At 26.6% G+C, this 27,978-nt stretch overlaps 1 protein-coding gene across 4 annotated transcripts; it reads left to right on the top strand.

The window, feature by feature from the left end:
• On the top strand, positions 1-27,718 carry LOC113550870 (slit homolog 2 protein). Of its 4 annotated transcripts, none has more exons than XM_026952805.1 (9): positions 1-172; positions 21,292-21,575; positions 21,652-21,887; positions 21,956-22,055; positions 22,117-22,287; positions 22,362-22,480; positions 22,611-22,748; positions 24,145-24,384; positions 24,451-27,718. In XM_026952805.1, exons 1-9 carry the CDS (start codon positions 144-146, stop codon positions 27,238-27,240), a joined length of 4,107 nt encoding a protein of 1,368 aa, XP_026808606.1. In that variant the 5' UTR covers positions 1-143; the 3' UTR covers positions 27,241-27,718. The 4 variants fall into 4 exon arrangements, with proteins under 4 accessions (XP_026808606.1, XP_026808608.1, XP_026808607.1 ...); XM_026952807.1 differs by having other exon boundaries at positions 29-250; XM_026952806.1 differs by having other exon boundaries at positions 29-227.
• Positions 27,719-27,978: the final 260 nt, after the last annotated feature.

The raw sequence follows: 27,978 nt of genomic DNA on the forward strand, positions 1-27,978 counted from the left end.
GTTGCCAGTTGGTTTTCTTGGTTCTTCGCGTTAGTTTATGTCTGTTTGTTTACCGTATAATACCACCGTCACCTGTCTTTAAGTTACCGTTAACTGTTGTGCCTTGTGTTTCTTACCCACTAGTGAGGATTTGCTTATTCGACATGTACCGGAAACGGCAAAATACAAAAAAGTGACGTAGTTTTTTTTTCTTATAGTTTTTGCTCACCTAGAAAATATAACCAAAGGTACATTTTATTGCTGAGATACTGTAAATATGGTTTTTTTTTATTTGTTATAGCTTATGATTTAATAGAAAATTAATAATTTATTCAAAAATTGAATTAAAAAAGATAAAATATTAAATTATATCCTAGTTTATTCTTAAAAACTAATATAGTTTTTTTTTATGTCAAATCATTAACTACTATTAAAGTCTCTGTTATAGTTACATAAAGGGGAACTTGTTTTGAACTGAATAATGTAAATTTTAATTTTTAATAAGATATATTGCTACTTGTTACAATTTACTCATAAAAAGATTAAATCGTGTATTGTGCATATTAAATGTAATCATACAAATTATTACAACGGAAAAGTTATATTCATAATTTCAACCGCTTATATTATTTCTTAGTTTACTTTAGTTTCATTGAATCTATAACAGTTTTTGATTTTTATGAGATAAATGTTAGGTAATTAATAGGTAACTATAATATATAGGTATAGAATAAGGTAGCAATTTGAATGCTTTTGCTTGCTTGTATTTATAATAGCCAAATCCAGTGACGTAAATTGAAATAATAATATTTTTTAGTGGGGAGGTTATTTTAGTAAATATTTTGTTTTAAGATATAATTTTATATACCCCTCAAATAATTTACTAATAATAAATCTATTCGAGTAAACATTGTATTGTACCATAGTCCATAATATTGAGTATCTATAGACACTATAGCAATCCGTGAAATGTTGTAAATTGAAAATTAGTGAAAATATATCAGTGTACCTACTTATAATATCCATATCGTAATATTTATAATTTAAAGTGTAGGTATACTTATACAGTATAAATATTTGTAAGGGCTAATTAGACATTAGTTAATAGTAACAGCATAAAACGCACACAGACAAATAAATGTGATTAAAGGCATTTCACAACATAGAAATTTAGATGTAAGTATTTATTTATAATGTATTTACGTACCAGTTAGGTTAGGTTAGGTCATACCCAATGATCTAGTAAAGTAATAACAATCCTGAAAATTGATAATATTTTTTTGTTAAATCTATTTAAGATTGATATTCTTATATTTTTTGATTTTAACTCTAAAAAATAAGTGTAGAAATTTTTAATTTTTACTTTTTAATATAACTTTTTAGGTTTTAGAGAGATCAAAAAAAAAAAATGTGAAAATTTGATCTCAAGTAGATATGACAAAAAATTGAAAACTGTTTTTAGAATTTTATCACTCCACTAAATCAATAAATTGGTACACTGGAACAAAAATAACACATCTAATCTATATCTTTATTCTGCATAATATTTTTGCATATTTAGTATTTATCTATTTTATACTTTTATAAATTTCTTTCCTTGCTTAACCTAATCTAACCTAATGCAATAACAGCAGAATGATGAATACATTAAGACATGCTGTTGTATTAAATTGCCTGAATGTACATTGTACATATTATATAGTATTAATTTTAACGAAATTATATTTACATACTATTAACTTATTTTATTTAAATACTTTATGCAACCAAATTGTTAATCATATTGAAGTTACAATAATTTATTGTACCTAATTTATTTATACAAAATTCTTATTTATATCGAAAATTAAATTTATGGAATATAATGAACTAAGAGAAAAAACCTTGGTAATTATAATCATCAAAAATGTATATAAAATATTATTAAAAATACGCGTTATTCACTTATTAAGATCTTCGTGGATTAGCGATTTTAAATGACAAATCATGACTCAGCGTCCCAGAATAATCAAAAAACCCCACTTGTAATTAATTTTTTAATATTAAATCCTATTTAAAACTATTCTCTATTTTTTTCAATATTTAAAAAATCAAAGTGTAACGATTCAAATAGTTTAGAAAGACCTACACAATCAAACCTCATTATGATACTTCATATTATGCTGTACCGCATTATTCGAAAGAAAGTAAATTGTAGTAGACAGAACAAAATAAAAGATTACTGAGCAGTAAAATTTGTTTTTAGGAAACCGTACATTTTACAAAGAGATAATTAGTACGAACGGTGTTTAGGCCGTTCCACTAGCCACTAAGAGTTTGATTCCGTATTCCGTATCGAATGAAATGTTTTAGTCCACAGCAAACTATATTCATCTAATTTCATTATCTAACTAAATAATATTTTCAATAAAAAATGCAATCGTCTATTTTTTTTCTTGTAAATTACTGTGAGGAATGGATTAATTGTAATCGAGCCGTACAATGGTGTTCATCTTTATAAATCTTGGGGAGTACATTATATTTTATGTAAATTAAGTTATCAAAAAATCATTTCCTTAAAATTAAAAAATAATGTATTATTTTATGTTAATATATATATATTACCTACATTTATTTATTTTTTTTAATTTATTTATAATTTTATATCAATGTTTTTGTCAAAAAAATATAACTAATCTAGTCGATTCAATAACCACGTGGCATGCATCACCACTTTCAATAGGTACATAGATTAGGGTCATTCAAGCTTCAAGTTTGCTTCTTTTATATTGTTAGAAATTTTTTTTAGACATAGCATTATTTTGTAGATATATCATATTGATCTAACTTCAATTAAAACACTTATATTTTATAGTATAAATGTACAATAGTATCAAACAAAACCATAGTTATATTTTAACCTATTTGTTTAGAAAAGTAAGAATATAAATATCTTGTTTTCTTTCTACTAGGTTCAAACTTTTCCATATTAATATTTAATAGATTGATTGACTATGAGATCCAACAATTTTATTTGAAAATTAAAAACTGGAATGTTGTAATACATAAACAAAAGTATTTAACAAATAATTTGATAGTTGATAACCGAGGCTGAATTACGAAATCTATAAAATCATATTTTGTGATAATCTTTGAAATTAAAAATAATAATTTTTTTTGTTTTGCGATCATTAATTTTAAGTAGTTTAATATTGATTTTCAATGTTCACGAGAAATTAGTGCCTCGTATATTGTAGAATGCATAACAAATTTAATCACTGTATATATTCATATTATGTTATAAAGAATAGTCAAGGTATACCTATATTATTTAATCAAAAGTTAAATTCGTCTACGTAGATATATCTTATTAGTTATTATAACACTAATAATAATGTTTAAAATATAGTAGAACACGGAGGGACATATTCATAGGCACAAATAGTGCTTGAAATTTGAGGGGTTGTAGATCAGGTCTATACTGGATACTTTTATAATGCTTTTAAATTATTACAAAACATTATTAGTTTTTTTAGAGGGAGGAGGGCTATAGCAATTGTAGGGGGCTAAGCCCCCCTGCCCCTCTCTAACCTAACCTAACCTGCCTATAACCATGTCTATTCCCCAAATGAACGTAAATAGACTATTATAGATGTTTATACAGTTATAATATAATTTATCGTAGATTTTTAGAGCAATAATTTCAAACATTTTTATTTAATTACAGTCCTTGGGGTATCATTTGGAGAATGGTCCTACTTAAATACCATGATCTCTATATTGTAGTGCATACTATAAACACATTTTTGAATCAATTGCATGTAATAATTTCTTATCTTTCATCACCTATTTGGCATTATAATGTTGTGAAACGTGTGACAGAAACTGAAATTCAATTCATAATTTATATATTTTCTTCTTAAGTTATTTTTATACAAATGTTTATTCGTTGGTAATAATCTATAAAAGTTTTTATACTTGGTAATAAAATATACTAACGACTATCTAACTCATTATTCATTGTCTGGTATTTGATTTGAAGAATTTTATCGCATAGTGTTCACTTATAATAATTAAAAGACGATTAATAAATACTTTGTTGTATTAATTTATTATATTCGTTCACTGCTCTAATTAGACAGAAATATAGAAATATTCAAAGGAAGCTGTAAATAAATAAATAGTTCTACAAAACAGAAACACTGTTCATTGGTTACCAACAATTATAGTGTTAGTAATTTATAAATTTATAATCAATAATGATATTTTTTCTTTGTTTATTCACTATGGATGTATTTAATCACGTTGTTATGTAGTTGTTAATAATTGTATAGATTTTTCTATTTATAATTTTTTTGTTATTTATCGTAAAATGTATTATTAGCTTATATATATATATATATATATATATGTTATTAGGTTAATAAAATATTTTTTTGTTACATATAACTTAATGGTTAAAAAAATGTGAAAGTGCAATACTATTTTTGGTTCCAATAGAAATGTTGCAATCGAAATAAAAATACCTAAGACTCAACTATCAATATATTTTTAACATTAAATGCTATATATAAAAATTTATTTGATTTGTTTTTATAGACCAGACTTGTAAATTTTACCTATATTATGTGCCTGATATTTCTATATTTCTACAATCTACTTTAAAATAAAAAGTTATTTTTATTATCTGCGACATAAATGAACAATACATTTTTAATAATAAAACAAAATGTATGTTAAAAATGTAATATAATATAAAAAAAACATATATTTCTGTTAGATTATGTATTGCATTAGGTAGGTATTAAAAAAACTGTAAACAAACTTACAATATCTCCTACTAATTTATTTTATTTGAATTTTGAAACCATTTGGTATACCTAATCTAGATTTTTTTAATTCCTTATAATCCTTATACATATTAACATATTTAAATTATCTAAATAAATTGTGAATACTGTTTGTTAGTTGTTCAATGTAAATTATTAAATATAATTCGGCGAAACAAAGAAAAATAATTATCTAAGCCACAGACCACACCTAGTTTATATAATGTGAATGTGTCCTATTAACCAATATATTGTAATAATTCATTATTTCATTAATCAATGTTATTAATAACATTTCCACAGTATTTATCATTGTCGCATTGAAATAATACTAATAAACTTTTTTATCTACTTAAAATAGATTTAATTTTTATTAATTTATTTACATATATATTTAAACGAATGATTCTTAATATTCATTTAGTTTATTATTTAGCAATGATTATCATCAATGAACACAATCAAATGATGTAGTGTAGAATTTACACTACAGTATTAGTAGTGTGCATTAGTACCTCCTAGTATAACTTTATGTAATATAATATTCGAAATAAATGTTAAATTAATTTTTCTTAAAAGGACGCCATACCCGCATGTGTTATCTCTGTCTTACTAACGTACATCATAAATTTTCGTTCAGTAGAATACATTTAATGATGTTAGCTTTAATATTATAGAGTAAATTTACCTATTATCAAATTTAAAGGTAAGAATATTATCTAGACAATGACATATGATTTTATTGATATTATCATTTTAAAGTGAGTTAAATAAACTACCTAACTCACTTAAAATAAATAAAGAGCCGTTATAGCATCTATTCGAAATAAAGATTTCCTTAAGAATTCATAAAAGACAAAAATCCAATGCTGGTGAAAATAATAATAAACAATTAAATATATGTAACCAGAATCTAAAAAAGAAAATAACAAATTTTTAAATTCCTTACTTAGGTATATTATTATATTATACATAACATGTAATTTTTAACGATTTTTTTAATATTATTATTTATTTATATAAATTTTAACATAATTTTTAATAATATAGTAATAAAAAAACTGATTATTTTGACTTGTTAATATACCTATTATATTTTTTAACGTTTTTAAAATTTAATTTTTACATTTCAATAATTTACATTACAATATATACTTTTTGTATTTAATAGTACAAAATATCCGCATTTTGAAAATCTAAAATGAACATTTTTATCCGATCGTACAAAGTGTCCGCGTTAAGCGGTTTAAATAATAGACCGTACAAAGTGTCTGTTTTCCCTATAAATTCACCAAATTGACTCGGGAAATTATACAACTATGTGTATAGCACTATAACATATGTGACAATGTGACATAATCATTTAAATATAACTGTACCGTTCATGTCAAAAACAAATTGAATAGTCTATCATGTTTTAACTCTTGGATGTGTTGTATACTATCATATCGATAATGCTAATATTGTTACCGTATCATAAAATAAATATTATAAATAATATAATAATGTGTCGTTATAAATATATATAAGTATTTGACAGAAATTATTTGTGAATGGTTTTTTCAAAAATATAAGCCTCGCTACGTTATGGTAGTTTAAAGTTTTGGTGTTCGACATATGTTATTATTATGTGTATATAATGATAATTACATTATCTTTTTAAAATGTAATAGTATTACATTCATAACAGGATATTAGAAAAAGGAGGACACCACAAACACTATTATTGCGGTTTTTAAGGGGCCTGCTGTATATTTATCTATCTACCATTAATCATTATTATAGTTCCATGTAATATACGTACGTATATATAGTCCATAAGTATATATCACGTTGGTATTGCCTATTTCGTATACTGGCCTGCGTAATTTGATGTTCGTAAAATACAGAAAATGCTAGGATTGAAGTTGATATACATAATAGATACACAGATTGGTTTTAAAACTATACATCGATCAAATATTCGCATATAATAGTTATAAATATTATAAATATGCAAGAGTATTTAAGTGTTATAGATAATTATTAAACTGTACAAATTGTGCCATTGTGGGTACTACTTTACTAGGTATGTTTATTATATAAATATCAAATATAGAGACAGCAATCTGTATCATTTAATTTAGAAATACTTACATATATGTTTACCATTTAAATGAATCAAAAAAATAATTTGTGATTAACGTCAATAATTACTTACGAAATGTTTGCTCGTTATATTTATGCTACTATTCTAATAAAATGACTAAATATTTATAATTAATGTTGTATTGATATTACAGAATATAATTATACATATTATATATTTCAGTATTCGTTAAACATAATAGTGAATTATTTTAAACGAGTAAATTTAAGTACCTCCCTATAAGTTTATCTGTTGTTGTAAGTTATTCACGATTTGGATCTTATATATATAATACAAATTTATTTTGTGTAGGTAATCGTATTTTACACCACGTGGACACCACTAACCTTACGTGGAGGTTGGCTGAGTATAGTCTCCCAAAAATGCGTGTAATTGCTTATATTGTTTTTAATAATAATAATAATAATGTTTTTAAAATAATAATAATTATATGTTATATAATTATAAAAATTTAAGTGATACAGATTTTAAAAAGTCAAATCTGCAAATTTGCTTATTTATATATTTGTTTGTCTGCTTCCGTAAAAATTTGTCTTTTTCTAATGTTTCTTTACATGGTCTTTTAGCTTTGCTTCTTAATTTTATATATGTATCAGACTGTATTCCTAGAAGAGTGTCCACAAGAATAAAAATATTTGGATGTCCCGAATGAAAAAAAGCATTTAATTTTGAATTTTACTGTGTAGATAGTTATGACATTTTCTCTATACGGACTCAGTTCAAAGATATTAAGATAATAATCTGGACTCAATTCAAACATTTAAAAGTAACATGATGGACTCAAATCAATATCACCGGTATCAAATATCGACAATACTATACATTAAACACCTTTTCATAAAATAAAAGGGTCTGAAGCCCATGTCCGGCCGCTGAATCATAATTTGTACACCTGCCAAATACCAGAATATAATTAAGACTAGTAAACTATATAAAGAAAACATTAAAAGCTTCCTAAAATTAAATGATAATTTTTTCTAATATCAATACGTCTACATGAATATTTACATAGTTGGTACAGTTTTTGTAAGTAGATTTTCACGACTTATATAATTTAAATAATACAAATACATATTACACTTTTTAGCGTATAGTTAATAGTTAAAATATGTTTATATGTATCTATACATAGCATATTAGTATACATAATATTATATTAATACGTTATGTATTATATTTAATATTTATATAATTAACTGTATATTCTACTACATATTATATACACGTTATATGTACCCGTATATTATAACAGTGTTTAATTTATAATCAAAATACATTGAAGTCATTAGGAGACAATAGTAATGGTGTTATAGTGTATTAGTTTGTTACAATGGCATACTACGCTGTGTGGCTTATGAGTTTTTGTTTTTTAAATATATACACTGCCATGTCACTGCGGGAGTCCATTGTTTGCTTAGGAGCTCGACACCTTTAGGCTATAGGCTACTTCGTGATCTATCAACAATTGTTTTAGATTGGTAGGTACTGTAAAGACCGAACGGTTTAGCACAGCGTTTCTTAAAGTGTGCTTCGCGGCCCACTGTTGGGTCGTCAGTCATTTTTTAGTGGGTCGCCAACAATTTTTTGAATTATTATGTCAACGCTGTTATCAACCATAAAAGAAAACAAGCACACATTTCGCATACACCTTATTATTAAAAGTACATTTATAAAAATAAATTGATTATAAACCTATAAAATACTAAATATATATTACAAATTTATACATATTTATATAATACAAATTTAGTTTTTTATAACTACGTTTTGAAAAGAGAAACTATATGGGTTGCGAAAGATTTTTCAGGGTAAATTTGGGCCACGGTACTAAAAAGATTGAGAACCACTAGTTTAGCATATTATATGGTATAAAAATGATATATATAGTTACATAGTTATACGTATTAAAAATATATTATATATTTTATTTAATACAATTTTAAAACATAACTGTGTAAACAATCTGCACATTAAGTTTTTATATTCGTTTTGATAATTCAAATATGACATAGTAAAATAAATATATGATATAATGCAATGTATATAACCTGTGTATATGCGACGAATATACGAATATTTAAAGAATAAAATTGTAAGTTTTTGTTAAGTCTAAATGTTATGTTTTATTTTAATATATTCTTAACTCAAAATTAAATACCTATGAAATAGCATCATAATTTTTTGGTAATTTATTAAAATAAAAGATAAAATATATTTAAAAATGAACGAGAAAACAGATACACTCAATTGTAATTGTATGAACTATTTCAATCGGTTATGCATCATAAATGTTCAACTATTGACTACTCGTCTATCATTGTACAATATAATAATATGTATTGCTATTAACTTGCTACACAGACAGTGCTTGACTTGAGGGGGACGCAGAGGAACTGCGTACCTCAACTAATTTTTTGAACACAATAGCGTACCCTTTCTTCCCAGAGTAATATATCCCCATGGTTATGTTAGTTATAGTAAAATGCTAGGAACACTATTTTTTTTAAAGTAGCTATGTATAGAGTAACTCTACTACTTATTTTCCAAGTCAAGCGCTAAACACAAAGTTGGGAAAAATATTATCTAGATAATTATTCAAATAAGTATGTATTCGAATAATTTTCAAACATAAAGTTAATATAAATTACAAATATATTCGAATTCCTTATTTTCTAGTGTCTTCTTTAGACAGTTTTATATTTATTTTATTCATAGTATTTTTCCATTTATTTCAAATAAAAGAAGATTTACAATCGTGAAACTTAAATTTAGCTATTATGTATTTCGTAATAGGTAATAAATATAACTAAATAAGAATTGTCAGAGCTGTGATTAAAGAGGGTAAGTTTCTCGCGCATTAAAAAATGAATAAAGGTATGCTTGAAAATATTGTAAACAAATAATTATACATTTACAGATATATGTATATTTGTATATTTATACTTATGTTTGCTATATTTTTTAAATACCGTTGTATTATTTATTTATAGCGTGCCTACTTATAAATGAATACTTATGTTTTACCCGGAATTGTGTTCGTCGAAATAAATTGACAACAATAATTTAAAAATAAATTGTCTTCCGAAATACATTTAAGGCATTATTGAAATAATTGATGTTCACAAAAATAAACAAAAATTAATCAACCGATTATCTAAAAATGAAATAATAATCTTTTAAAATTTTTAGTTAGACTAAGGATGCAAATGATGCAATATAAAATTTAAGATAAAGTTTAAATTACTTATTTGAAATTGTAACACAATTTTACAATAAGGTTGTTAAATATTAAAAGATACCTGCTAAAAAAATAAAATCCTGAATAATCTAAACGTATCTATGTATACTAATGTATAATTGTATTATATTATAAATGTTTTTAAATAAGTATTAACAAATATGAAAAAATATATTTTAGGTATAAATACGATATACTATACTAGTATACTATTTTGATGAAAATTCTGTAAAGAGTACTATTTTTTATAAATTGTATTAACTGTGAAAATAATACATATGTACTTGATAAATTATCTTCTTTCTTCTTTACAGACATTTTTACCGTAACAACAATGATCACAGCGTTTATGATTATGAAATACCTATATACAAAATAGAATTGTACTGTTACATTAAAAGTGAAGAGTCGTATAAGTCTACCACTCTTCTGCACCTGAAATAACACCTGCCGCTTGGCTAGGTATAAATTATTGAAGGCATTGATATTTAAATTATATAGAGGTACTCCTTTAACCACATGATTTCGTTGTTTTTTTTTTTTTTTTGTTGTTGTTTTGTTGTTTAAGTACACATTATAACAATAACAATTTCTTATGGATTCAACAATTTTAAATATTCTTCAAAATGTCTAAAAACATATTATGCTTAACCTTATGTTATATAATTCATTTTTAAAATACGGAATTATTAAAGATGAAAGTAATATTTGAATATTCTATATTTTTCAAGCGCATATTCATATATTATGTTATTACTTGAACATTATAACTTCAAGTCTTCCCGAAAATATAAAATCTACATAATATAATTTATACATGTATATAATACAAAATAGATATATTATGTTAAAATTTCATTCAATTTTTTTATAATTTAAGTATACCTACTTACAAAATTACATGTACAACAAATTACTTTTACGGACTTCATCTTTATGTATATATTATGTATATAACATTTTTAACTATAACATAGGTATATTTATTAAATTTGTTATACCTAATTTAAAATTCAAAAGTGTTAAGAACTTAAGAAATAAGGATAATAGGTATAGTTTATTAATAATAATAACCATAATCCAGCAAAAAACTACTTGATTCTAAATAAAAATAATTTTTTTTTATAGAAACTTTATCGGAATACTTTTTATCTTTAAAATTAATTCCAGTTTTATGTAGTAGATAGCTAAAATAGTTGTTGAAATATATTTAAGTCGCTATTATTAACACATAATTTATCGTTATGGTTGTTTCGTTTAAATTATTTTTGATACTTACAATTTAAATATTTCACTGTGAAAATTAGATAAATAAATGATACTGCTACACAGGAAAATTAATCGAATGAATAAAATTACAACAATTATTTTATAGAGAAAGCTTGTAGAATAATTTATTTAAAATAATGTAAATCAAGTCATATTTTAGAAAAGAAAAAATAATGTAAAAATTCTTAGAAGTTTTTAAACAAAATGCTTCTTATTTTTAAATTATCAAATTTTAATATATTTTTTCAACTTTTCTGTGTAAAGAACCCTCCTAATGACTATAACTTAAATAAATATTGTATAGACTATACTACAACCGTACAGAGGAAGTAGTGTGTTCGGACAACCGAAACCAGCTATATATATAATCTATTAACGTGATCGTTTCAAAATAATAAACCAGATAACGTGTTATTATATTATTTTTTGGATTCTCAGCGCGTTGAGGATATTTTTTTCATAAGATCTAAGCAAAACAACTATTTTTTGAAATCGAACTGTATAGGCTGTAATCGCCGTATTCGTCTGAGATATTGTCATTATAAGAATTCAGTTAATAAAAAATAGACAACAGTTTTATTATTTTTTTTAGCACGCTATTATTTTGAAAATGATTTTCTTTTTTCATCATCACTATTAGTTAGCTGGTGTACCTATTACTATTTGTTCTCACGAAGATAATGACAGAGTTGTTATACTTCGCCATGGGTTTGTGCTGATTTTTCGTTAGTTATATTTTTGAATATGTGTTTTTATATACAGGTACTACATGTATAAAATATACAATTATGTATCATATTGTATATAGCTATATGTATTGTTTATATGGATGTATGTATACGCATATAGTGTGTTTAACGCGTAAATAGGTACTTCATGTATAGTGATGTTTGTATACATGAGAACGCTTTCTCCGTCTGAGGAAGTTTTTGATACACTGTAATGAATAATCATAATAATATATTAAATATATCAACCAAATATGTATTCACTTCATCTGTAGTGACGCGTTCAACGTCTTTACGCGTCACTACCGATGAGGTGAAATTGAATAACTCGCGGGTATCTAAGTCTATACAACATAATTGTATATAACTGTGTTAACGTATTCAATATGGTTAGTGAATGTTATTTTAAGTATTTGTTTTCTATATTTTTAATTATTTTAACGATTGAGAAAAAATTATATCAGTAGGTATATTATGTATTATATATAAGGTATTAAGGTAATAATCAATAGTTAGATTATGATTTATGGTGTTATCATATTTTCATTATAAATAATATCAATAAAATATTATATATATAAAATACCTATTTAAGACCATATAATAGGTATACATTTTTATTTTTAATCAAATGAAATTTTAAAACCAATAAAAATCTTTTTTATCTAGGTTTAAATTATTAAATAATTATTTAATTCAACTCAATAATATGTAAGACGTAAACAATACTAATTATTAAAAACTCTACACTATTGGCATAAAAATGTATAACATAATAACATAATACTATATACAACAAAAAAATAGTAGTTTCACATAAAATTGTAGTTACTAAACAATTATAATATTAAGAAATGTATTGAATAATTAAAATTAATTAATTAATTTAGTGTTATTATTTATTAACGTAAATCTTTATTAATTTTTAATAATATTTAAGCGTTAAATATCTAATTATTTATTAATTTAGTATTTTCAGTATTATATTTATACACAGGACTACATAAAATTATTCATTACCTTATAATTCTAAAAAATATAAAGCTGTATAAAATTTTTATACAAGTGTAAATAAATATTATGGAAAAGAATCTTTAAAAATACCTATAGAACAAAATACTATCGATTACAATGGATAAAAAAAATAATTAATTTTAATACATACGGCATTCAATAATATTATTGATCGTTTAAATTAAAATGAAGACGATTGCATTATTTAAATAAAAATCATGAACTATTGTACGTAATTGTTAGACATGTTAGGGGCAAAATACGAAAGTCAGATAATGCATAAATTATCCGGTAAGGTTAACATTACCCTTAATAGTTATACCTATTAATTAAAAAAAAAATTTATATAAAATTTTATTTTTTAAATAATCAGGGTAATAAATTTGTACATTATCTACGTCTGACTGGGTAAAGTACTTTCATAAAAATAACGATTGTAGGCGCGGGCATGGGTGTCACCGTTTTCGGCCAAAATGTACCCTTCTATCTTTTCAGCCACAATCACTATTCGGCTAAAACTTACCGTTTACTTTTCGGCCAACTCAGTTTTCTTTAAAATGTATTAATTTAACAACTTTACTGAACTTCATATGATTGTACCTATCCAAAAATGTCATCTTTTTTATAAAAACTATTATTTACAACTTTGTGAAAAATTAAAAAAATTAAATAATTGACAATAAAATGTTATAATATATTACATTAGTTGAATAAAAATGAATATAGTCTCAACTCAATCAGAACTCACTATTTTAGTATTAGGCCAAACAACTTCAACAAATTTGTGAGCTGCTATCTCAAAGTTTATCGTGACCCATTTTGGAAAATATTACACACTCAATTTATTTAACAAATTATTTATTTTATGGAAAGTATATAATATAGTATAAACATAGGTTTCATAACTTTTGTTTAGTAATAAGCAAAATATAATGGTAATATAATGTCCATTTTAAGTATATGAGTGGTAAAATTAAACTTACATTGAAGACTGAATACTATAAAAATAGTAAAATTTGTCAAACAAAAATTAATTTTTAATTTAGCAAAGGTCGTAATAATATGTTAAGTCACATGTTCAGTTGTTGTAATTGTAAGTTTTAAAGAAAACTGTACTGTTCGAAAAGTGACAATGGCTAAAAAAGGAACTATAACTGTTGGCCAAAAAGTAAAGGGTAATACGTTTTCGCCAAAGGGGGGCCCGCCCATAGGCACAACGCCTACAACAGACTATACAGTTCGAGTCCATCTATCAGAACTAAATAGAAGTAAAGATAATCCTCAGAATAATGTACTATTTACATTAGCGTTAGGCTATTAGCGATAATCAACACTATAAGCTCCTAAATAAAAGTAGTATTCATCTTCAACTTTATAAAATTGTATTAGTTATTATTTAAGAAATATAAATTTACTATCTTACCGATGTTCTAAACATATAATAGATAATTTAGATGTTTTAACTACAAAAAAAAAAAATCTACTAAAATAACTAATGCACATTAATCAATACTCGTATGTAATATTTTTTCCGGTGATCGAAATTTAAAAAAATGTCAATGCAATGTGTGTAATTGAATCATTTTAAATCTGTTGCGTTGGTCATGTTGTATTTACATTATCAGTTTTCGATTATTTTAGTAATATACTAATATGAATACTTGAATACTTTACCGGTTATTCACAGAACACAGTACATTACATAAGATGAATAATGTATACATTACACTGTTCAGTGCTCATATGAATAAGCATAAGCGGCACTTGGTAGAAACACATGTGTGTGCAAACGTTTATGGTGATTCATAAACCCGTGGGGGATGTTTCCCCACACCACCTAATATTTAACTGCTGCTATTACAAAAGTAATAAAAAAATCTTAATGTAACACTGAATTCTATATTTAAATTAGTATAATATTTTTGGCTGCTGTCTGTGGCCTGTGGTTGCAAAATAATACTTTTGTCTCCTAGAAAAGTTGTCGTGGGTGCAACTGCACCCTCATACACCCCCTCCCCAGGTGCTGCCACTGTGGATAAGTCTTACAATTTTGCATTACCTTGGTAATATGTACCCAATTTTGTACTTTACCCGTAACAGATATTTATTTATTTCTGAGTAATAAATAATATTCAATTATCTTATAATTCTTAGATTGTTTTAAAATTTATTATTTATATAATAATATTTGTGAGTTTGTGACTTAATGATTAACTAAAATTTTATTAATTACTAATAAAGTAATAACTAATAAGTAGTATAAGTAATCACATAACATAAATTACCAGTATTATTTAGATATACAAATTATAAGACACACAACACATGCATATTATGTATAATACGAGTGTATGAAGGATATATATTATATAATATAGTATACTCACTATACTCATATAAGTAAATATGAATAAAGTAAAAAAATCCAATAGATAGTTATATTTATCACCCATAATATAAATCAATATAAATTTTGTACGCGGAAAAAAAAACCTTGAATAAAATAAAAAAAATATTTATATCCTTGAGTCTTGACCCATATTCACAGACTGATATCGTTCATATACAAGACGTTTATATCTAAATTATAATACATTTTATAAGTTCTTATCTCCTATGTTAGGTGTCTAACCGTATAATATGCAATTTTAATTTAACTTCCTAATTACTTAATTCATCTTAGAATATAATAGTTTATATACATTTGACAAACCATCATTAATTTATAATTCTTATGTTTATAAATAATGTCTTTAATGTTGTATGTGAAAAAATATATATATTTCAATTATTTTTCCTATTTTTAATATTGTATTTAGAAAAGTCATTTAAATTTATATAAGTTATTGATTTTTTGTGAATAATAAATAAAGTTCACTGAACAGTATAATACAAGCCTTATACAGGCAGTGCCTATATACTCGTACTAATATAATATATATATATATTATTGTCCACTCCATAGCTAGCTAGGACATTGACTCAATTCTGAGAACGTTCTGTATAAATCAGTAACATTCACACTGACCATTATTGTAATTTTTTTTTTAATACCTTGTGAGATATGACAATTGATAGTTTGAAACAAAAACATAATAAAAACGTTCAAATAAACAGTAATATAATAGCATAGTAAATTTTTATAGGTACATTTATTTTAAAACATTTTAGATGTTATATGATCTATCTTAATCTTTATAATTTTTAAAGTTATTATATTAAACTGCTTTTATTATTATTATTATTATTCTTATAAGTTTTGAAAAACATTAATCATAATTTCATGATACAACTTATAAACGCTTCGTTACATTTATACATAGTATATTTTTAAGATTTTAATTTTCTTAAAGTTAATAATATTAATGTATTAGAGTATTACGGTTACTAAAGATATTGATAGACATAGGCGAAGATTTGATTGAATTTTAGGGGGGCTTAAATCTTTATTTGCAAAATAAGCTGTGGGGGCAAAGCCCCCACACCCCCTCACTAATACCAATATATACAGGTAACGCCATTTATAAGACTAGCTGATATAAGGTTCAATCGCTTATTAAATTCAACATCGTCTGGAACGATCCGGACGTACCCAAATACATTATAAAAAAATTCGGTTATAAGACTCGCCACTTTGTTTATAAGACTCAAATTTCGTAAAAAATAAACATTTTTGGTTAAAATTTAGAAATAAATTGGTTTTTAAAAATTACATATTTTTTGGGTTATTTCTGGTTTCAATTCATGCTTTCTAATGTGTGTATTACAACAAATTTTATTGCATTTCACATTTTTAGCAATTATCTTTATTGTAATTAGAGTACGAAAAATATATTTTCAAATATATATTAGTATAATTATATACTCAAAACAAACCAAAATTACAAATTATTTTCATAAATAATAAATACATCATACATCTCTTATAATTTTTTATTAATATCTAATAATTTTTATAATATGTACCAATATGTATTATAATTTTTTAATTTATTTAATAATAGATATGTAATATGTAATATTATATGTATTAAAGTAAATTAAAATTAAAGCGAAATATATAGTAAAATAAAATTCATAAATATGTAATTCAATTTTTTCCCCACTTTGCCTATAGGCTATAAGATTTATTCGGTTATAAGACTCACTAGCCACTTTTTGCTGGTCCCAAAGTGAGTCTTATAAGCGACGTCCACTGTATTACCTCCAATACGCGTTAACTACTAAATAACTAACTAATAATTACCAACTAAAAAGAAAACCTACTAAATACGCATTACTAACTATATATGTACTTTAAAATCATTAATTTATAATACAATAAATATTTTATTATTTTAGTATAATAAACCTATTTTGATTAGCAAATATATTAATAACGTTTTCAATATTGATATTGATATCTTTTTTAATGTATAATATTGAAGAGTTATTAAATTTTTCAATCCGTCGCGACGGTCGCCTGGTGCGCGCCGATGACGAGTAGGTATATGTTGTAATAATTACTATATTGACTACATTTCGGGAAAAAAAATATTTTGTAAAATTCCCGATCTACAGTTTTGTAGATTTTGGCAATTGTTGTAAAATAAGTCCGACGTCCGGCCGGCCACATGACTTTTAAAAATGTTCAATAGTTTTGGGGGGTTTACGATCTTTTTTTGGGGGGAAGCCCCCCAAGAACCCCCCAATCTCCGCCTATGCTGATAGATGATACTTTAAAGTTTATACACTTTCAATCAAACCAGATGGATAACCGATAAACAAATTATGTATACGTATAAATATTACAATTATTTTTATTCGTGATTTACTGTCTCATAAATAATATATCAACACCTTACATCTACAAAATATTATAACTCGTAATTAGTGGAAATAAATTATTTTATGATAGGTAATCGATTGAAAAATTTAAGTTATAATTTGTAATATTTGACATAATTGATATTTTTGTAAAAATTTAAAGCTGATTTTGATTGTCTATATTGATCATTGATAATAATCAGTTATTAAAGGGTATATTTCAGTATGATCAAAATATATATTATGGTAAAATTGTAACTATATTTGAATATACTACTTTATACGAACATATTAGTATATTAGTATAGCCAGTATAGGCATTATAGAATTTAAATTGCAGATAGTACGTAAAAAAAATTACAGACAGTGAAAATAAATCCTCATTAATTCAAGTGGTTCCTGTTAGTTTTAATAAATATGTTCATGTTTTAAACACAATTTCATATTGCAATTAAATACTAATACTAATATTTTGAGTTATTTAAGTTGATATAATATATAATATGGTATAAATAGGTATATATTATTATATATATAATTAAATATTATTATAATAAATGAATTGTTTTCATAAAAAAATTATATAAACCTACTTTAATACTAGAGTAAAATAAATTATTATCTATATCCCTATATCAAAAATCCATTCTGATTAGAACAGTTTTTTGTTAACAATGATATATATAATTTAATCCAAATTTAACACACCCATAACAGTGACTAACTCGACACCTAATGCACAGTAAAGCAGCATCTACTTGCCTACTATTTTTTTTTTTGTTTTCGGTTTTCCTGGTTATTAAAAAAAATACTGGTAATTTTTCATTTTGACCTTTCTAAAGTACAAACTCGATACAATTTTCTATCGAGATTGAAAAATCGGAACATTTTTTCGAAATTATTGTGTATATATAACACAAAAAAATACATTCATCGCTCTGTTCAAAACTTAAAATTACATATAACACAAGTAAATTCCTATAACCCTATCTATTGTTGAGCTTTAAAGTATGTATAATTTATGTATGTAATAAGTTGTTTTATTTTTTTAACAAACTAATTGTATTTAATATTTAACTGATATCATTATTGTTGTACATACAACAGATTAAAATTATTAGAGATAAATAATAATTATTTTATATATATATATATATATATATATATTCATAATTATTTTTATATATTCTGACTTTTATTGAGAAGTATTTTTTTTATCAATGTAACACCTATATGAAATTAATGTATTTTTAATTTTTTACTGCCTAGATATGTCGTATGTTCATAAAAAAAATTATTATTTTTATTTATTTCGTTTTATGTTTTTGTTTTAACCATACAATTTATGGAAATGTCTCCAACATGTATTGGTCTGTAAATCTATCGTCTCGTGCTAACCGGCTTAGACGTTACATTTAATGATTCTGCATTCCGCGAATCGTCTTCAATTACCGTTAGAACATAATATATACCAACTGTTGAGAGGCGTGGTATAAGAAAACAAGTATGATATTTCTTGAGGTAGCCTTCCGATTGACGAGATACTCCGTCAAAAAACCAACTGTGAAATCGAACCACTTTAATTCCGCGTGAACTTAAAATCATTTAATTCTATTTATTGCAGTTATGCACAAAATTAATATACATAGAAAAACAACGGATTCTAGTTATTTTTATTGAACTGTTTGTTATACAGATTAGTATTAGTTGTGATTAAGTATTCTACAATAGGTAGCAGTGTTTGTAATCAATAACTGCGCCATGATGCATATCACGAAAAAAAACAAATAGGTATATTAAATTATTAAATAACCTCTATTTAGTATTTCGCTCGAAACTGCAGTCATAATATATTGCTATAATACCTACAATTGTTACCTAAAATCAATTTTGAACCCATTCAAACTTTATCGTATTTTGAGTGCGGGAAGATGTAAAAATCTTTCAGTTTAAGAAAAAAGTTAAACCTGCCATGAATATAATTTATTGATTTGTAATTATTCCTTTGATCACTTGTTAATATACGAAAAATCTAATAATATAATTTAATTAACAGTTCATCATTAACTCATAACATTTTAATTATTTATCTATATTGATGTTTTATAAGTACCCGTGATTGTATATATTTTAAGCTAAACTATTGTCATTTTTTTTTATGAATGCCTATGTTTAATATATAGTTTTATTAAATCTTACCGATGACGTGCTGTCTCTAAATAATGACGTGATAACTGAAATTTTAAAAAATTAAATTTTTTATAGGTTTAGGGTCTAATTCAAAATTAAATATTATTAAGTCTTATTTGTTACCTTGTTATAAAATCTAATAAACAATTACCTGTGGATGTAATAGTCGTTATAGTCTCTGTGAAACTAGAATGATATCACGATGAACAAACATCTGAATCCTTATTAATGCAGTTCAAGAATAAGTATTTTATCTACCTAACATTATAACCTTACTAATCAGTAAGAAGCGGATATTTATGATGCGTTTATCATATTTTTTAAGAAAATCTAAATTAATGCGGAGTAAGATAGAAATTTGTTTCATCGCTCAAAGAATTCAAATTTTCAATTTAATTTGCATATTTTTGTATTTTTGTTCAATTTTTACTTGTTTGATCATATTTCTATATTCATCATGCTTTTAGTATATATTTGAGGTTTTTCGTATTATATTAACTAGGATTAATACAATAAAGTTAGTTGTCCTGGCACGATTAATATTAATAGATCAAAATGTCCCGCGGCTGTAGGCCTAAATAATATTCACACCAACCAGGAATAGCCGGTTTTCGCTCGTATCGGTAAATACTTTGTTTATAATATATACCCAATACCCATGTATATTATTTTCAGATTAACAAAAAATTCAACAGCAGTTTGCAAACATCTTTTATAATTTTTAATTTTAATAATAATAAATTTAATATAATTTTTTAAATTATTAATAAATAAAAAATGTTGTTGATGCATATTTTTAAATATTATAGAGCATAAACATCCGCTCCCTACTTATCAATAATATGGTGTATGCTGTCAATTTTCATCACTCATTATTTATAGCGGAGATCAGCTATTAATTATTAATAACTCAAATCACCTGTTGATTGCTTGTATTGAAAGGAATAACGTCGATAATTTTATAAATTGATCAATTTAGTATTAATTTAATAATAAAATAATAAATATTAAATCATAATATCTAAATAAAAATAAATATCATCAATAAGTTTATTTTAAAATCATTTAGTTGTATAATGTCTAATTTCTGTATATTGGTATAATACATAGATTAATAATGCGTACCAGATGGAAGGAGGTGCTATTAGTAACAGCGTTGATGTTCTTCGACTTTTGTTTATCAACCACTACATCATGTGAAGATTTAAAATCAGAGTTCCGGTACCCTTGTGTTTGTGAGGAACTGAGGCAAATTGGTGGTCTAGCGTTAAATTGTGATGGTGTGGTCTATCCAAGCGATCATGTAAATTTACCAAAAGATGCCCCAATCTTGGTATTCACCCAAAGAAATGCTGGTCATCATTCTGTGCCCACACAACTCTTTCCGACTACAGGTAAATACACCAAAAATTTTAATTCAACAAAATTAAAAAAAATATTTAAATTTTAATAATTTTTTATCGTTTATAGTTAAACTAGACTTGTCACAAAATTCTATTAGAAGATTGTCCGAAAAATCATTTAATATCATACAGAATACAGTTGAAGATTTAAGATTGGCCGGTAACTTATTAGGTGACACCTTAAATCCAATATTTTCTTCAACGGAATTTCATGGATTATCGAAGCTAATACGTTTGGATCTCAGTGAAAATAGGATATCGTCTTTAGAAGAAGGCATATTAAAGGGTTGTATAAACTTAGAGGTAACATATAATAGATAATTCACCAAATTAGAAATATTTAATTTATTTCAGTATAATTAATTTAATAGGAACTGAAGTTGGATGGTAATCGTTTATCATTTATACCTAGCACTTCATTGAATGGCCCAGAAGCACTACGAAGTTTATCCCTAAAAAATAACCGAATCGGTATTTATTGATATAGAGAAACAATCTTTCATCACTAACAGTTAATATTGTCTATTTTCAGATAGTATACAACAGGGTTCTTTTCTGTCACAAAAATCTTTAATAAAGATAGACTTATCATCCAATAGAGTAAACAACATTGAAATAGGAGCATTTGAAGGTTTATCAGTGTTGAAACAGCTTTTGTTATCAGAGAATCGCCTGTCAAAATTTAACAGTGATATTTTTTATGGTAATATTCTAGAAAAATATTTTGTATATGTAGCAAATAATTTAATTACATATTTCAATTTTTATAATTTTAAGGTGCGGAGAAGCTGGAAAAATTAGATATTTCGAACAATTTTATTGTTGAATTTCCTTCGATTGCTTTAAAAAAATTTGATAATTTAAAAATTTTAAATTTATCATCAAATTTGATACAAGTAAATATTATAATATACAATATTATTAAATACCTTTTGTTTTAAATTTAGGAAAATTAATAAATTCGTATTTTATTTCAATAACCCCTATTAACTATAAAAAAAATATGCATTTTTTTATTTATTTTAGAAATTAGAGAATTCGCAATTAACATCATTAGAAGTTTTAGACATTAGTAGAAACAACATTGGAAACATTTCACCGGGAACTTTTACAAATTTAAAAAAATTAAAAATCTTAAACTTGGCTGTAAACATGTTAAGAACTGTAAGTTAAGACATTTCAATTATTTAGATTATCTACTTATTTGATTTATATAAGTCTGGTTCAAAATCCCAACATATAAAATACCGACATAACCAAATCCCGACAATTTAAAACACCAATAGTTAAAAATCCCAAAAGTTTAAAATCTCGACCATTTCTTGGATTTCGGCGACGAATCCGACCATGTGTATAATTATCTTCGAACCATTACACAACTTCTTCAGCTTCTGTAGGAAATGTCACTTTAAGTTCATTAAATGCTGTAGGTATAATGTCAGATGAAATAAAAGCAAGGGCAAGTATTTGCCTTATTTTCAAACTAAACTCTTTGTTTGTACCGTATAAATTCACTAAGCCAGATGACTGAATTTTTCTCCAAGTACTTTGTGATAAATGAAAAAAAGCATGCCTTGTTTTTTACATTAGAAAATTCCACTTTTGATGTCTTTATTGCGGTCTGTTCAAAATCTCTTATTATTCAATGTGTATTTAGTTTTCCACTATTGTCTTCGCAAAAACCAACTGAATCTTGAAAAAGACGTTTATACAATGTTTCAGATTTCGTTAACATTAGAGCATATGCTATAGTGGCAAAACTCGAAAATTGTCTCCCTCTACAAGTGCATGTATGATAAAAAATTGTCTAAATATTGTTGGGACGATCCAAAAATTATCATTATAATATAATTAAAAAATGAGCTTGCAACAACCAATTAATGTTATTTTTCGTACAAAATAGTAGAAGTCTTTCATTCGCAACGATTGAATCTTTAACTAAAAACAACTCTCCGCTAACTGTAGTTCTCAATGAATTAGGAAATGCTAGATCTTCAAATGATTAAGATTGAGATGGCATATTTTATTTTTTAATATTAATTAATCAATTTTTAATAACTTACCATACCATTAATTTTCTTTTTTCGCAGTACCGGTAATATAATATGTCCTCTCGATTTTTGTCTTTTGTCATTAAGTATCCCTTGATACATATATTAATATTTCGTTTTTGGGATGTGGTGGTTTGAAAAATTTTACTCATTCTCAAAATATAGTTTAGTAAATATAGTAAACAATTTCAAAATGTAGGTATTATACCAATGCAGAACTGTACACTTAATACGTAAAAATACGTCTGTTCATTTGAAATGTCCAATTGTTTATTAGGGTAAATAATTGAGAGTTTTAGATTATTTACTAGATTAAACTTTTACAAGATAAGATAATATAAAGTTTATTTTGTCGTGATTTCAAATTGTCGATATTTATAACTGTCGGGATTTTAATTTATCGGGATTTTGATTTGTCGGTATTTTGGTGTCAGGCTTTTGACTAGTCGGGATTATCATTGTCGGGATTTTTAGCGCCTCCTGATTTATATGCATTATATATTTGACAGGTTGAAGATGATGCTTTTGAAGGTTTAATAAATCTTGAATCATTGTCTTTAGAAGATAATAACATTTTATTAATACCGGCATCTGCACTTAGTAAATTACCACACCTGAGCAAATTACGTTTGGATTACAATAGGATTGCAGCACTTTCTTCAAATATTCTTCGAGGGTTGTCAGAAATATTAATTGAACTAGGTTTGAGTAGAAATGTTATTAGAGAATTACCTTCAGATGTATTTCAAGTAAGTGTTACATAAAAAATGAATAAGTATAGTTATTATTTTTGTTAACATGACACTTTTTTTTAGGATTTTAAAGTCTTAAGAGTTCTTGATTTATCTGGAAACTTATTATTGTCTGTAGAACCATCAACGTTCTCTGGTTTAGAAGACACTCTGGAACATTTAAATCTTCAAGGTAACAGAATTGCTTCGCTTTCATCGGAGCCAATCAATCTTCAAAAGTTGAAAACTCTTGATTTATCATACAATCAACTAAAAGAAATACCTCGACATACATTTACTGTGATGTCTTCGTTGTCAAATTTAAACTTGAGTCATAACCCTCATTTAGCATTGATACCCGTAAGCGTATTTCATCCATTGACACAACTGCAAAAACTCGATATCAGCTTTACTAGCATAAAAGTCTTAAGCCCTGAATTATTTTTCAAGACTTCATCACTTACTCACCTTTTTATACAGAACAACGGCATTACCGAGTTGCCAGAAACCATGTTTCAAAGTTTGACTAATCTTGTTACATTAGATTTATCAGAAAACCAAATATCAAACATACGTATCGGTTCGTTTATGGGCCTTTCTTCAATAAGATATGTAAATTTGTCCAAAAATAAGTTGTCTTCATTTAAAGGTGAATATTTTATTACGAAACGAAGCAATGGGACTCCGTTAGAAGAAATTGATATGTCTAATAATCAAATTAGTTATTTGTTTCCGTCAACGTTTAAAGTCCATCCTAGTATAAAAGTTATCAAAATTTCAAATAATAAATTCAACTTTTTTCCCTCTGAGCTTATTGCAGGTTTGGCGAATTTGCAAGAAGTAGATTTAAGCAAAAATAGTTTGAAATCGCTAGAAGAATTTGATTTTGCTGGTTTACCGCAACTAAGAAAATTAAATTTGGCCAATAACCAAATAGACACAATAAGCGAGACAACGTTTCATAATTCTACTCAATTGCAAATTATTAAATTGGCTAACAATAAATTGGAACGAATTGGGGAGAGAACTTTTCAAGGATTGAATAGATTACAATACTTAGATTTGGAAAACAATAATTTAACAGAATTACCTGATTTAATTTTTGACCGAACCCGTTTAAAAGTTCTCGAGAACATTAACTTGGCAAAGAATAGGTTTTCAATAGCGCCCTTGAAAAGTTTGCAGAAACAATATTTCTTTTTGTCATCCGTAGACTTGTCTTCAAATCAACTGACCGAATTGCAGACCGATGACAGCATATTAGTGAACATAAAAAAACTTGACTTGTCGTTTAACCATCTGTCTGAAGTGACTGTTAAAAACATACTCAGTGAACCCAAAACAGTACGAGAATTGAATTTGGCGGGCATCGGAATAACGTCTTTATCACCCTTGGAAACGCCATTTCTACAAAAATTAAATCTATCCTATAACCGGATAAATGTTGTGGATGAACACATGTTTGACCGATCAACACTGATCGAAGAACTTGATTTATCACACAATGAATTACAAAGTTTAACGTCTCTAAGAGCCGTTTGGCCGAAGCTGAATCAAGTGCAGCTGGTTGATGTTTCTTGGAACCCGATATCTAACATCGTCTTGGGTGACTTTGACAAGCTGGAATCGTTACGGTCATTGCGAATCAACGATTTGCTGGAATGTGACAGGATTGAAAAGAACGCGTTCAGAAATCTCGGCAACTTAGTTGAACTAAAAATGTACGACTTCCCGAAGTTGGGTTACTTGGACGTCACTGGTTTGTTGAACTACCTGCAGTCATTGGAGGCTCTTGAGATCGAAGTGAAAGACTCGTCCATCGGCAGTCAATTATCGGCTGCTATGAACCCCAGACTTAAGTCATTGACCATACGTGGACAGCAGATCACATCCATCTCATCAGGCGCGCTAGCCGGTCTCAAGTACCGACAGGTACACATCCGAATCCAAAACACGTCATTGACCAGTTTACCACCATCATTGCTGATCGCGTTGCCTCGGTCGTCGGTCATCCAACTCGATGTGTTTGATAATCAACTGACCACGCTTACCTCCCAATTCCTGGCCGCTCTGGACGATCGACGGAGCTCACTGAAACTAAACGGCCTGCGCGCCAATCCCATTTACTGTGACTGCAACGTCAGGGCGCTGAGACGGTCGCCGCTGGCTTTGGACCTGGTATGTTCCGCGCCAGCGTTTGTGGCTGGCAGTCTGCTTATCGAGATACCGGACGACGACCTAACCTGTGACGTCAGCCGACAAACAACAACCACGACTACGACATCGACCACCACCGCGACAACGACCACCACCGCAACCAGTCCAATCGTCGTCAAAGCACCCAAACAACGAACTACTACCGAACCGGACATCATATGGTCGCTGCCACCAGCCACCGCAAGTCCACCGCACCAGCAGCAGAAGTCACCAGCCACCGTAAAGTTACCAAACCCAGCCACGGCCGCAGCTATCACTAATGATGACACGTTGATCATCGGCATTGTAGCCGGCGTTGTAGTGTTCATTGCCATACTGGTGATCATCATATGCATCGTCCGTATACGTCTGTCGACTGCTGAGTACAACTCGCACATGAACGCCCTGCCACCCGTCCTTGGCGCCCCGATGCACTGCACCAATCAAGCGTGCCCATGTCCTAAAGCCAACGGCCAGAACGTCTTGTACCCTATGTCAGCGGCCGCGTCCTACAGCAACAGTTACGCCACACTGCCCGCACACAAGCTGTCATCCGTGTCGTCGCCACTTCGACAGTCTTACAGTACTCTGAACGTGCCCGCACCGTACACGCAGAATCCTTATTACATACCATACGGCGGCGGCGACGAGAAGGATTACACAATGAGCATGAGATAAAAGCGCGCGACCACAGTGGCGTTGATTGTTTTGCAGAACGCTATATTATATATATTATGATGGAATAACATCTACGACACACACGATCGATGCACCAACACTGACTGCGAATGTCATAATACATGAATAATTTAATAATGTAAATACTACGTATTATAATACGCCATCATTGCAAAGGAGAGACGCGTTGTAAATCGCACAGCAAGATTTGGACCGTATAACTACATTGAAAATATTACGAGACTATACAAATCGGTATTAAAGTAATATAGTTATCGTTATCATTGTATACCAATTATTGTAAAAAGCAAAAATCAAATATACCACTGTTGTACAAATATAATTAAATAAACAGATTCCTCATTACATAAATGTATCTATTATATATATATATTCATATAGGTACTGTATGTCTTTATTCATATTATTATACTAGATTTTTTACAGCTTAACGCCCTAACTACCCTAATTGAGTAATTGTATAACCTAATACTTGATTACAAACTATACATAATTCTATAGTATTATTTACTTATATATAAATATAAGAATATAGTTTATAGAAAAGATATTTTTTTCAATTGTTCAATTATTTTTGTAGATAGTCAAAATAATAAAACTAAGTGTAGTTTTTAATATAGATAATAGAAACTTTTTATCAAAATACAACTATATAGTTTTGGTACTATTTTATGGGTTAGTAGGTGCCTAAGTTATACTAAGATTTATAAATTAATG

Source organism: Rhopalosiphum maidis, chromosome 2 (assembly GCF_003676215.2).
Source record: "Rhopalosiphum maidis isolate BTI-1 chromosome 2, ASM367621v3, whole genome shotgun sequence".
Lineage (NCBI taxonomy): Eukaryota > Metazoa > Arthropoda > Insecta > Hemiptera > Aphididae > Rhopalosiphum > Rhopalosiphum maidis.